A 13,289-nucleotide genomic window follows, 5' to 3' on the forward strand; every position below is an offset into this window, starting at 1 on the left:
TTACTGTGTGAATGAAGAGATGACTGAGAAAGCCTAATAGTATAATTATCCATATCAATAGATTACTTTGAAACTTTTTGTTGTCCTCCTTTGAAGACAGTGATGATTAGAAATGATTTTATTTGCATAATTTCTCTTATGCATAAGCCTGCTTTATGAGGACAAAAGTGATAAAATGCTATTACAGGAGACTGGAGCAAGACTGATGAATTTGCACTGATTGAAGAAAAGAGTTTTGTGGAAATTTAAGTATCTTTATTTGAGAAAACCAAGGAGGCAGGATATTCTTTTCTAGTTTTTCTTCATTCCAATCACCACTGTCCGCTCTCTGTTCAGCCAAAATGACCAAATGACCTTGAGGATCAGCTGAAAATTTTTGGCTCTGTAAGTCATGACAACATGACAAGGTTTATGTCGAATTTATCTCAGGCAGTTGGACGGGCCCATTTGTTCTCACAAGTACTGAGCAGTGAATTGGGTGTGGGAGAGGGGGAAGATGTGGCTCTGACCTTCTGTGTGCTCTTTGTGGCCACGGTGGAAGTTTGCCCAGCCATCCTGCTCCTGCAAACAGTGATGCTGTATCATTCTTTCTTTCTCTTGTATCACTTCATGGCATCTTTTAGCTTTAATGCAGAAGATTTCAGGGATGACCTATGTACCCCATGCTCCAAGTAATTTGGCCACAGACTTTCTCCTAGTATCTGTACAAGCTTGGGAAAGCTCAGAACACACAGCTGGGTGCTCTAGGGCTAGGAGAGGGTCCTGGGACTTCTTCATCATTACACACTCAGATACTTAATGCAAATGAGACTGTAGTGGTTGAAGGGAATGAAAGAAGGAGGTGAAGAAAGGTATGGCTTCCCCAGCTCTGAACTGCACCAGCTGGACGTGGGTCAGGCCCAGGCTGTACAATCTGATGAGTGTAAAGGCTGAACAAAAGGTGCTCAGGACATGTTTTAGTCAAGGACTGAGTTTGCAAAAAAATTATTTTAAAAATCAATTATGGGTCGTTATTAAAATTTCAGAGGAGGACACTAAGGGAAGCAGTATACTTCACAGCAACTAAGAGACAGATTGTTCTGCTTTGGGGCATCAAATGCAAAAAATTCTTGGATGTACGGCTAGTGACCTATTCACTAGAAGAGGGAGGCTATAGAAGATTCTCAGTGTATTTCTTTTCTTCCTTGACCTGGCCTCTGTATTCTGATCAAGGAAAAATTTTTGATAAACAACATGCTTTCCAAGTCCACATCTCCTGACTGTCTAGCTGTCATAAGAAGACAGGAACAGCCAAGCACTTAAGGACCTCAGTGAACTCACAGTGGGAAAAAAAAGTTTTAATTCTGCAAGTGCAGAAAAAGATCCCTCTGTATTAAACAGTGAAAAACAAACAAACAAAAAAGGTTGTGATGTTCAAATAACATTTTTTTCCTTTCTAAGTCATTAGTGTTCTGTCTGACCTTGATTTCCTCAAAATGACATTCTTGCTTCCCTCTATCTCTCGGTAGGAGTAGCACCATTCTAACTCATTTATCTTTATTGGTGCTTATCCAGTGACAAAGTCACCAGGAGACTGGGAAGATCTGGGGTCTGTTCCCTTCACTACTTCAGGGTTTGTGTTTGAACTCAATAATAATATGAAATGCACTAACAATTTGAAAAGCACAGCTCTTCCCAGGAGAACAATTGTAACACTGTGCTCCAAAATCAGTTATTTATTTGCTCAGTGCTAGGAGCATTCCAGGTATTGAAGCATGCCTGGCTACTTGGAAATTGTTATAACAGTTCTGAGCACAGTTTTGACCTGGGGCAGATGTCAGTCTCCCAAACAAGTTTTGGATGTGTTCTAGGGGATAGCATGGACCAGAGACCATTGCCAAGGAGTGACTTGACTGCAGCCACTCTGATTAGGAACGCAAGTGTTCACAGCAAAAGGAGCAGCCATTGTATTTCATTATCCATTGCTTTTGTTTATCTGTTTTCCCCCAAATGCTTTCTTTTTTATGGAGCAGTGAGGACAACTTGTACTTTAACTTTTTATATTAATTTTAAACTTTAAATAAAAAAGTGAGACATTGTCTCCAAATACTTGGAGATAATTTTTCCTTTGTAATATACTGTTTTCATGGCAATACCAATAAATCTTTCTTTCTACACTGCTTGACATTGATAAAGCCTCATCTGGATGTCTATATTTAATGTCAGGCACTGTGCTCCAAAAAAGATGGGAAACAAGTGAATAGAGATAAAAGAAAGGCAACAAGAAGTATTTTCTAGACCTCTGATCAATGAAGAAAGATTGAAATAATTTTATTTGCATAGGGAATAGGGAGAATAGGGAGAGAGAGATGGAAGTCTTTCAACTAACATCTATTGCGAAGACAAGAAATAACAATCCAATCCCCATTTCTGTAATGAATAAATTTGAAAGCAACGGGTTTAAATTTTGAGAGGGTAAATTGGGTTCCTGGTAAAACTTTGTAACAAAAGTGGGGTCTGGAACGGATTGATTTGAACTTCTGTGGGCTTTCTAGATCAACTATTTCACACAGTCTGTCAGGCCAACTGCTACCAGAAAAGACCTATGATAGCCAGGCTGTTCTTGGGCTTAAGGGATGCAGTAGGAGACCTTGAGTTTCTTTCTTGTCCTATGACTTTGGTTTCTTCTTCTGTAAGATTTGAATATTAATGAAGTAATGCCAATATATTCCAATCTATTGCAAAATATCTTAGGAGAAATTTTTCTTCCCCCTTCATCTGTTTGGCTTCAAAATCCTCTTACCTGTCTTAACACATCCTCTTTATAGATCTGCAAATATGACACAAGATTTCAGGGTATACATCTATATAGTTATTTGTATTAGAAAAGTAAATATTTTGATAGGTTTTCTGTTCATTGCTTTATTATTCACTTCAGGATATGCATTTACCCTATGCTGAGGAAACTTAGACTATGACAAATCCCTTGATAAGAAGACCATGACCCTTCTCTGGACATTGTCTCTGAATTTTGACTTAAGTTACCAAGAGCTCCCTTGCAGACAGGTTTGTTTACTCTGGATGGCACAGGGTTCCTAGCCATAGCAAAAGAAAATTGTGAACCCAAAAGATTGCACAAATGAAGTTGCTGGAGCTTGTCCATTGTAATTTTCACTTGCACTGCCACACACTCCAAAAATGAGAAGATTTTAATGTGTATAAAAGTAGTGGTCCAAGTACAGTGGTTAAACATTTGTAAGGTAACACTATTTACCAGATTTAGCATTGTAGCAAATTTTTGGAAAATCTAGGTCAGAATCTTATTAAGGCAACCTGCAAACACCTCAGGCATTGAAAATGGTGCAATGGACAAATGGGCACTCCCAAATGTGCTGTTTGGACAAAGCAATGCTCTGCTCAAAGTGTACAGCCTAAAAGGTCAGATTCCTCCTCAATGCTGCATTAATACTTTCCCTTTTCATAACAAAAAAACCCCCAACCAAAACAACGCCCCCCTGCCACCAAAAATATTAAAAAACCCCAAAAAACCAAACCAAAACCAAACCAAACAAAACAAAAACCCCCTAATATTTGTACCACTTTAATTACTAGCAAATCACATGCTCTCCAGTGGAACTTCATCACCTTGAATGACCTAATTATTTGTTTGAAGTCTTCCATCCTTCCTGAATTCACAAAACCCAGTGTATGAGGATTTAAGTGATCAGAGTGCCTATTTAAGGAAAGACAATATGACTGGAAAAAAAAAAAGAAAAGGGAAAGGAGCTGGTTCCAGTAAAATTGATCTATGAATTTTTTTCAAAATTAGAAATTGATATTTTTAATAGTTTTGCAAAGACAGTACCCAAGATCTTGTGACTCTATATAATATAAGGGAGAGTTTAGCACTCCTAAGGCAGGTCTTTAGTGAGGCTTCTTGTAGAGCCAGAGAAATCTGCAAAACAAAACCTATTCCTAGGGCTGACTGCTCCTTCCAACAAACCTCCTTCAACAAGAAAGAAAACAGAACAGATGCTTTGTCTTTCTACAGTTCTTCCCTAATCACTGTACAAACTGAGTGCAGTTTCTTAATGATGTGCTTATAGTAAGATTCTGCAATAACTAGGCAAGAAGCCAGTTGGCACATTACAACAAACATGTCCTTCTTAATCCCTCCACAGCCTCCCTTGTTGGCCAGAGCCCTAATGAGTCTGGGCTGCTCTGTTGCAGGAATAAATGCTCAGCTGCATGAATGGTTCCACTGCTCCTTATCTACCTGGTGACTTAAAAAGTTGATAAACTTAATGTTGTACTGAAAGGGAGGGGTGGATGTTTTGTTGCCAAATTACAAACGTATTATATATCTTTATCAGTGCTTTTTGGGGTTTTTTTTTGTTTGTTTTTGTGGGTTTTTTTGTCCCTGGACTGTGAAAACCTGGAAAAATACATTGTTCATAAAATGGTTTCATCTAATCACAAATCTTATTAAGACAGTCTGAATGACAGGAGGTTACTGTGAACTGAAAGAGCATAGCTTTGCTCTCAGTACACTTTCCATTAAAAATGTCATATGAGATGTAGAGAGAGTCACAGCATAAGCCATAGGGAATATACTTGTAAAAGCCCACCAACGACCCGAAAAAGCTGATTCTGGGAATCAAACATATAACATCTGCAAATGGGGATTGGCTTTTAAAGTCCATTCAAGTTTGTACAGTGCCCAAAGCACCAACTTGCTCTTTGCAGCTTCTTCAGAGCAAGGATGTACCAGTGCAGAACAGAGCTGTTGGTAAGCAGCCATGCTGAGTGTACTGCAGAGTGTGTCCCTGTCAGTCATGAAAAAGCTAAAGCCACTAACAAAAACAGTGCAAATAAAACAATTATTTCTATTGTGTTTCCAATTCCAAAGACTTCTTGCAAGATATTTAGTACTAAATAAATTTGGTTACATTTTCTTCACAGAAGTAATCAGCCTGAAACGGGTGAAAATATACTTGGAAGATGGTTGATGGAACAGGAGCATCACAGCAAAAATCTGGAGTTAGGATCACAAGTTTCATCAGCATGTCTAGGGAAGGCTTATTATCCTCAATAAAGAAAAAAGAGGAGTTTTGAGAAGATCCATGAGAAAATCCTCATCAAACACTCAATTTCAGAGAGTGTGTGTCCCTGGGACAGGAAAGCAGCAGGGGCAAAGTGCCACAGTTACTGGCATGCTTACCCAAGGCACTGTGTTGTGGGCTTCTGCAGGAGAGGAAACACATCTTGCTCTGCAGTTTGCTTGCCAAGTGACAATACAAGCTTTACAACAGGCCAGTCTTTAAAACCTGTGACATCTGGAGGTGGAAAAAACAGCCAAAATATTAACAGCTTCTGCTGCCAGTTTCCAAACATGTGTACTGTCCAGTCCCTGAGTTAGCTTTGTAAGCACCATGGGCTGTGGTGACTGTACCACATTTTCTTGCAGGGTTCATCCATGGCTGGCTTTGTATGAAGATATGAAAAACAGAGTCTGTGGTGTGGTTTTGGTAATTTTATGGAAGTGGATAGAACTTGATGTTATCCCAGCACTTCTTGCTTCCCCAGGAAGGAAGGAAGCTGGGAGGGGTCTCACTCCCTGGTTAGAAGGAGCAAAAATTTGAATGTGGAGTCTGATAGCAAACTGTTCAAGTCAATCTGTAATTCTCCTTGATCCAGGGACCTGCCAGTGCTTACATTCTGCTTCTGTGGGTACCAGGCTATCTGCCAGCATGCTAAGAGGTGCCTTTATTGCAGAATATGGCTGTTGTGGAAGGAGTTTGCCTTGGGCATGTCCAGGTGATGCAGAAAAATAGGTATTGGTGTCTCCAGAGTGTGTTGGATCTTGTACAGAGCCTGTTGGCTTGGAGAGAAGGGTTCTGAAAGGCAAACTAAGCAAAGATTTTCCTGATAGTAGGACCATCTGAGCTGTTGCACGTTTTTGAGTTCAGCCTGGTACTGGATTAGATTGCTGAGTTGCTACTGTCTCTACAAGATGCTTGTAGAGACACTGGAGTGAAAACACTGTGGGCAGAATGGCTCATCTAAAGGACTATTAGGGTTAGCACATGAGGACTTCAAGGAGGAACTACAAAGTCTGATAGGCACTTTCCTTGAATGTGCTCTTAGAATTGAAACAAACTGGAAAGAAAAGCCCTCATTTACTTCTTCCTCCTGTACCTCTCCTGGTGTCAGATTTTCCCACCCTTATTCTATGACTCAAAGGCACAGTCAAATTTTCCATTGCTAAAATCAGACTAGTAGTTTCAACAAAACAAGGTGATTCTATAATGAAGGAAAAAACCCTTTCCAAAGCAACACCCTTTTTGCTTTGAATTAATCTTATTATTCACTTATTTACAGAACAGTTGTCAAACGTTGATTTGTACCATCAGGATGTCAAGTAGAGCAGCTGTGATTTTTGTGTAAACACCCAGTTATAGAAGATGGGGCTTTTATAAAACGTGGTGAGACCACTGACAAAGTCACCAGGGCCGGCAGTGTTGTAGATGAATGGTCAAAAAATTCTGTTCTGGAGAGAGAGGAATTAGTTACACTGGGGGGAAGGAAGGGATTGTCTGAGGTAACAGCAGCTACTTCCAGGAATATGGGGAATATGCTTTCTATTCTTGACACCAAAGAGCTGTTGGTTGTGAAGATGTGTGCTCATGTGCTGCACATTCTGAAGACACCCATGACTTTGGAATTACTGTCTGGAAATTTTATTAATCTCACTGACTCAACTATGCAGGTTATGTCTCAAAAAACTGTCTGAAATTTTAATAGGTTTTCTGAGCCTCTGGCTCAAAATTTATCTCGCAACCCAGAAATACTATTAAAAACAAATCACTAATTTCAGCAAACAAATTGTATCTAGTATAGAAAAATTTTACTAGTAGAAACTTTCGCATGGTGAAAGCATGCAGACACAACAAAGTTTGCATTGCTATGGAAACAAAGGTTATGCTGGGAAAAACAACTTGCAAGTGACTGTGAAAAGAAAGTTTGTAAGAGTGATGCCTTTCAGCTTGATCTTGAAAGATATATTGCAACACAAGCATCTTGGATTAGAATACTGTTTTTATTTTGTTTTCCACAGAGACATGTTTCTTTCACCTCTATTCTCACAAATCTGACATCAAAAACTATCAAGATATATATATATATATATATATATATATATATATATATATATATATATATATATATATATATATATATATATATATATATATATATATATATATATATATATATATATATATATATATATATATATATGTATATATAAGCTATACAGGCAGAGAAATCTGTCAGTACAGCATTACTCTTCTTCTATCAGCCATTCTAAGAAAAACAAATGTGGTCCCTTCCATGCCCATCTAATACAAGAAAATCAGCTAAGTCAAGAGAGAACATATATATGAGTCAAGTTATTCATAAAAGAGTAAAAATAAAAAAATCTAGTTTCTGATGTTTAAACAAAACATACTTTATACATTTGGCTAAGCTGAAATATTGTACCTTGCCAAACGAAAAACTGCTCCCTAATGGTAGGTTCCCTAGCAGCTCAGTAGGTATGCAAGGCATGCAATTCATTTCCTGCCAAGGCAGAGAAAAATGGGTAGGTCTGAGATTATATTGCTAGTGTGCTTGAAAAATATCTTAGTTGTTAATGTTATAGAGTGCATATACATGTTTTGACTTTTGGTCTCCTTGAAACTTTCCCAGGTCTAAATTTTGGGTTAACTGTCTTTTAGCTCTCAGCGATGGAGTGTTCAATGGGAGGTGAAATAGGAATTTCCAGAGCATTACAGTCATCAGTGAGGAACACCAGGTCCTAGAGAAACAGAAAAAAAAAAAAAAAAAAAAAAGGTAAGATTTACAAAGAAGAAGGGAAGAAGGCAAAAGACAGCACAGTGAGAGAAACTTGGGCCTGATCCAGTTTTGGTGGTCAGGGGATAGTGTGGAAACAGGCAGGGCTAAAAGCAGGGACTCTGCCCCTGTTGATGCATCTTGACCTACCCTTCTGCAGTAGGAGATCAAGATGGTGTACAGGCTCCGGGCTTTTTCCTTCAGCTCATTCACTTCAACCACTCTGTCACACCCAGGGTAGGCCACAAAGTCACGGAGTTTTGCCAAGACACAGTAATTCTGCAAAGCACGAAAAGAGGTCTGTGTAACCCTGAACAAACACGGATTTATGTTCCTCGCCCACCACTTCCAAAATTTTTACTGCTGTGTGACAACCTTGAATTCCTACCTCTGTGTACATGTAATCTATGCAACCTTCAGTCAGGCAAACCAATCACCAGTATTTCATAACAAAGATGTTTGGTCCAAATAAGTGCTTGGAAAATCATATATGTACAGTGTTAATCTGCCAGCTAATTTCTCACATGCTTTAGGAGGCAACAGCACCAATACAATCAAATCTGCTCCCACAGTAGGTGGAGTATTCTACAGAATAGGTGCAGTCTCTCACTTTTTAGAGAGCACATGATTTAGCAGATGAAGAGATTATCAAGATCTCACAGATCTGATTCCGCTATTCCTGTACAACAGGAGAAGCTGTGACCTGTCCTGATTTTTTGAAGTAATTTTTAACTCAGACTTTGTGCTATCAAAATAAAACACAGACAACATGAATTTAACAACATCCTTGTGAAGCAGGTAAATAAATATCCCAGTTTTTGCTTTAAAGCCAGGGAAACTGAGGTACTTGAATCATATTCCTTGGTCTTTGTCATGATGTGAGATATTGGCAGCTCTGAAAATGGGATCTAGAATGTCCTGAATTACAAAACTTGGTGTAGTTGCTTATAGAAAAATGTGTCAGAAATTTGTTTTGTCTGATATTTTCTAATTTTTATCTACTCTGCTGAACACTGGAAAAAGAAGCAAAACATATCAAATATCCCACTGCAGAACACTAGGACAATAACTGTGTGTGCAGATTATTTTTTCTTAGCTGGGAGGCAATTATTGCTTTTTTTATTCAGTATCACACTTCCATAACCTCAGGCACAATTTATTTCTGTATTCATCAAGTAGCTCCTTAAAAGAGAAAAAGACAGCAAGGTATTCCTGCACTGCTTTTTATTAAAGCTAAATGCCAAAAATCACTCAGAATGTAAAATGAAGTAGATTTATTAAGTGAAGAAAGTTAAAGAAAGTTATTTCTAAATTTTTTCTTTTACACTATTACTCAAAGTTTTGTTGCACTTATTTAACTTCTGAAAAGGCTCTGTCACAGTAAATTAATTGTGTGCATATGGTAATAATTTAAAAACACTGATTTCCTAATTTTAAAATTTTTAATCAAGTAAAATCTCAGAAAGTCCATTGGGATTTTAATAAGGTTCACACTGACTTTTTTTTTTTCACTCATCTATCCATTTAATTAAACTTTAAAAAAAATCCTTTTAAAGCACTCCTCTGGGGTATAATATTAAGAGTTATTCTCCCTTTTCATTAGCTGCTTTTCCTGCACAACAGTAAGAAGGAAGTGTGCAAACTTACGTGTATGTCCAAGTACAGCCTGGGCAGCGTCCTCACACATGAGTCCTGTGGGAAGGAGGAAAGACTTGTCGTGATTTTGTTTTGAGAGAAATCTCCGTCAAAAGTGGCGACCTGCAGTGTCTGTGCAGGAGCAGTTTTTAGGTGGACTCACCACAGTCTTGGAGGTCTGCAGCTCCTTAAAGGACTGTGTGATTTCCTTGCTCAGAGAGAGCACCCTGGAGTAGCAGGTCGGAGGGGCAGCGGTGGCTAGCAGGGCAGCAGAGAGCAGAGCAACCAGGAGCAGCAGCATCTTCATCGTGGGCAGTGTGTCCAAAAGAGGAGGAAGGGAGGGAAAAAATCACTCCCGCTGGTTAGGTGGGTGCTGCTGAGCATCAGTGAGTAAGCTGGACAAATCAGCTCTCAATTAAATAGTCTCCTGCATGAACAGGAAGAAAAGTCTGGGGGTGGTCTGAGCAGCAGCTTGCTGCCGTCTTAAATTTCCTGCCAGCCTATGAGGCAGAGCTGCAAGAGCTTTCCTGCCCAGAGCAGGGAAAGAGGGAATGAGGGTAACACAAACAAACACCACTGGCTCTTTTCATTCCAGAGAGAAAACAACCCAGTGAGCATCATGAGCAACAGAAATATGTGTAAGGAAAAGCACAGGGTTCTCAAAGTGTCACAGGCCCTAGCCTGTCTCTTCCCTGAACTGTGGGACTACATAGGCTGCAGATAGAGAGAAATCCTTCCAAAAAGCAAACTTCCCCAGCACAGGAACGACATGGACTTGTTGCAGTGAGTCCACAGGAGGCCATCCAGTTGATTAAAGGGATGGATCAGCTCTCCTAAGAGGAAAGGCTAACAGAATTGGGATTGTTCTGCCTGGAGAAATGTCAGGATGACCTAATTGCCACCTTCCAGTACTTGAAGGAAGCCTACAAGAAATATAGAGAGGAACTTTTTACAAGAACAGGTAGTGACATGACAAGGAATGGCTTCAAACTGAAAAAGAGTAGGTTTAGGCTAGATATGAGGAAGAAATTCTTTCCTGTGAAGTTGGTGAGGCACTGGAACAGGATGCCTCTAGAATTTGTGTGTGCCCCATCTGCAGAAGTGTTGAAGGCTGGGTTGGACTGTGCTCTCAACCTGGTCCAGTGGAAGGTGTCCCCATCCATGACAGTGTGGTTGGAATGAGATGATTTTTAAAGATGCTCCCAAAACAAGCCATTCTATGATTCTATTATTCACAATTTGTCAGTCAAAACAATAGTGCTTGTGATGGCTGCTTGGGAAGACCAATGTATTTACATATTCATAGTCTCAAGCAAAGTGAATACATCTCTATATGGCTTTGATAAAAGTATAACAGTTATTTTGCTTTGTGGGCTGGGTTGAATTTATGGGGCTTTTTTCTTAGATGCCAGACAGAGCTGAGAAATCCAGATGCTGGGATACAACCCTGAAGCTGAACATATGTTGTTTTATATGTCAGTTGTCCTGTAAAATGGAGGTACTCTTGAATGAAGAACTGGTTATTTTGAAAGTTATGCCACCCCCAAATTTTTAAATTCAGATTTTAATAAGGTATTGATGAAAACAAAAAAGTATCTGATGAAGTAGTGCTGTCCCCTCCCATTGTAGTACACGAGGAAGATTCATTTTAAGGTGGGAAAACTAGTTTTGAAGAAAAAGGCATACTCTATATGTTGGAGAGAACTCTGAGTTAAATGCACCATAACACCTGGGGGAAAATAGGAGAACAGGGCTGTGTGCTACTGTCTCGTTATGCACTTTGCCTTAATAAAGAAAAGTTGCTTTAGTAACAGCATGTGCTCCTGAATGTTAAAGTGGTAGGTCCTTGGAGAAGAAAGAAAAGTTGGGAGTCCTGGTTGTGGGTGTTTTAGGACTACTGTATCCTATTTTTGGGAAGAGTTGCCTGGGCAAGTCAGTGAAGAGGCCAGAGGGAAACAGGAAGCCTTGGACAACCTGGTGCACGTCCAAGGAAAGGATCCCTCTGACTGGGAGTCTTGCTAGTGAAGAAACAGACTCTTAATCACCATCTCACTGCTGTAAAGAATAGCTGAAGGTAGGAGTGAAATATTATCCTTCTATCACAGCCATGTTTGGCAAGCTGCTAAAATGCAGTTGCTCTGCCAGAACAGCAGTTTTCTGAACAGCATAAAATGGTCTCCCAGTACTACAAGTCAGCAACCCAGCTGCTGCCAAGGATGACTTAGGAAAGAAAAGGCTGGATCCAGTCTTCACCAAAACACTTAATCAAATTTAAAACAAAAAAGCCAACCAACCAACAAACCAACCAAAAAAAACCACAAAAAACCCCCACCAAACAACCCACAAAACCCAATCAAACCAAAACCACCAAAAAAACCAAACCATACAATCAAAATCAAACCAAAACAAACAACCAACAACCAAAACCAACAAAACAACAACCAACAAGAACAACAACAAAACACCAAACAACCCCCCCCAAACAACAACAAGAAAAACACAACAAAGCCCCACCCCAAATAGCTATTTTGTGAAAGAGAAAAATTGGTGAGATAATTTGCTGTGAGGTTTTTGCTCAGCTACCCTCAGAAAGAGTACAGGGTTTTTCTTCCCCTGAAAATCACAAAGTACTGGAGTTTAATTTTCTCACCCACATCTCTTCCTTGGGCCAGATTTACTTGCATAGTTGACTCTGACCCAAATGTGTATTTTCCAATATCCAGTATCTCATCAGCACTACTGCCTATCTCAGCATGCAGAATCTGCAATTCAGTTAAACAATGACAAATACTTTCTTCTCAGTTATTTCTATTTGTAGCTCATCAAGATTATCCTTGATCTCTGAGTTAATTCAATTTATGGTCCAGGTATGAGTAAATAATTTCTTCTTTCCCTAAGAAGCTCAGTGGTGACTTCAGGAGAACTTGCAAGTGACACCATGCACTGGGAGTCCTTTCAGTCTGAGGCACCTGGCACGACTGTGAGCCAGACACACAGCTACCACAGCCCTTGAAACTCCAGAATCTTTTCAGTGACTGTTTTTATCCAGTCTCTTATGCAAAGCCACTTATTAATTCTAGTCCATTCCCTGCCTTGGGCAGAGAAGGTCTTTAACAGGGAAACACAAGCTGTTCTTCACAAAGGCTAATAGCCTCTTAGAGGCAATATTCAAAATGGACATGGAAATAGAATTTAGAGCTACAGGAGGGGAAGGGGGAAAGGATCAAAATATATTATAGTCAAATTTTGCCTAAGGATTGCCTCTATGGAGAAGCTGCTATTTACAGCCCTTCCAGTCTGTGGGACAATGCTCAGGCTGGCATTAAGAGGGAGAACAAGAGTCAGTCAGTGTCTCCATATTTGTTATAACCATCACTCTGTGGATATCTCCAGCACAGACACATCTTTATCATGCTCTTCCTTTCAGTGAGCATGGGGCTTCAAGGGCTTGGGACCACTCTCACAATTTTGCATTAACTCTTCAGGCTGATGATGTCTACATCTCTGAGTGCTCTTCACAGTGTATTTATTTACTGTTATATCAGGAATATTCCATAGAAAAAGCAAACACATGGGCTGAGAAGAAACTTAGACGCCTACAATGGCATAACATTTTTAATAAAAATGACATACCTTTATTAAAAGAAAAATTCGACTATGTTGTCTTTTTGCTTCCAATTTACTGAAAACTCAAACAATAATATTTTTCTAAAAGCCTAGGGACTCACTATGCAGCCAGAAATTCCTCCCATGTTTGAGCAGTCTACCAGGGTGTCCGCCAA

The 13,289-nt window shown here is 39.5% G+C and overlaps 1 protein-coding gene across 2 annotated transcripts; it reads right to left on the minus strand.

Annotated features, from left to right (window-relative positions):
* Nucleotides 1-7,268: 7,268 nt before the first annotated feature.
* Nucleotides 7,269-9,878, minus strand: CYTL1 (cytokine like 1). Of its 2 annotated transcripts, none has more exons than XM_039728907.1 (4): nt 9,674-9,878; nt 9,520-9,564; nt 8,023-8,151; nt 7,269-7,837 (listed from the first exon to the last, which is right to left on the minus strand). In XM_039728907.1, the coding sequence occupies exons 1-4, from the start codon at nt 9,812-9,814 to the stop codon at nt 7,754-7,756; spliced, it is 399 nt and encodes a 132-aa protein (XP_039584841.1). In that variant the 5' UTR covers nt 9,815-9,878; the 3' UTR covers nt 7,269-7,753. The 2 variants fall into 2 exon arrangements, with proteins under 2 accessions (XP_039584841.1, XP_039584840.1); XM_039728906.1 differs by having other exon boundaries at nt 7,270-7,837; nt 9,671-9,878.
* Between the last annotated feature and the right edge of the window lie 3,411 nt (nt 9,879-13,289).

Source organism: Passer montanus, unplaced genomic scaffold (genome assembly GCF_014805655.1).
Source record: "Passer montanus isolate IOZ18808 unplaced genomic scaffold, ASM1480565v1 scaffold67, whole genome shotgun sequence".
NCBI classification, from domain to species: domain Eukaryota; kingdom Metazoa; phylum Chordata; class Aves; order Passeriformes; family Passeridae; genus Passer; species Passer montanus.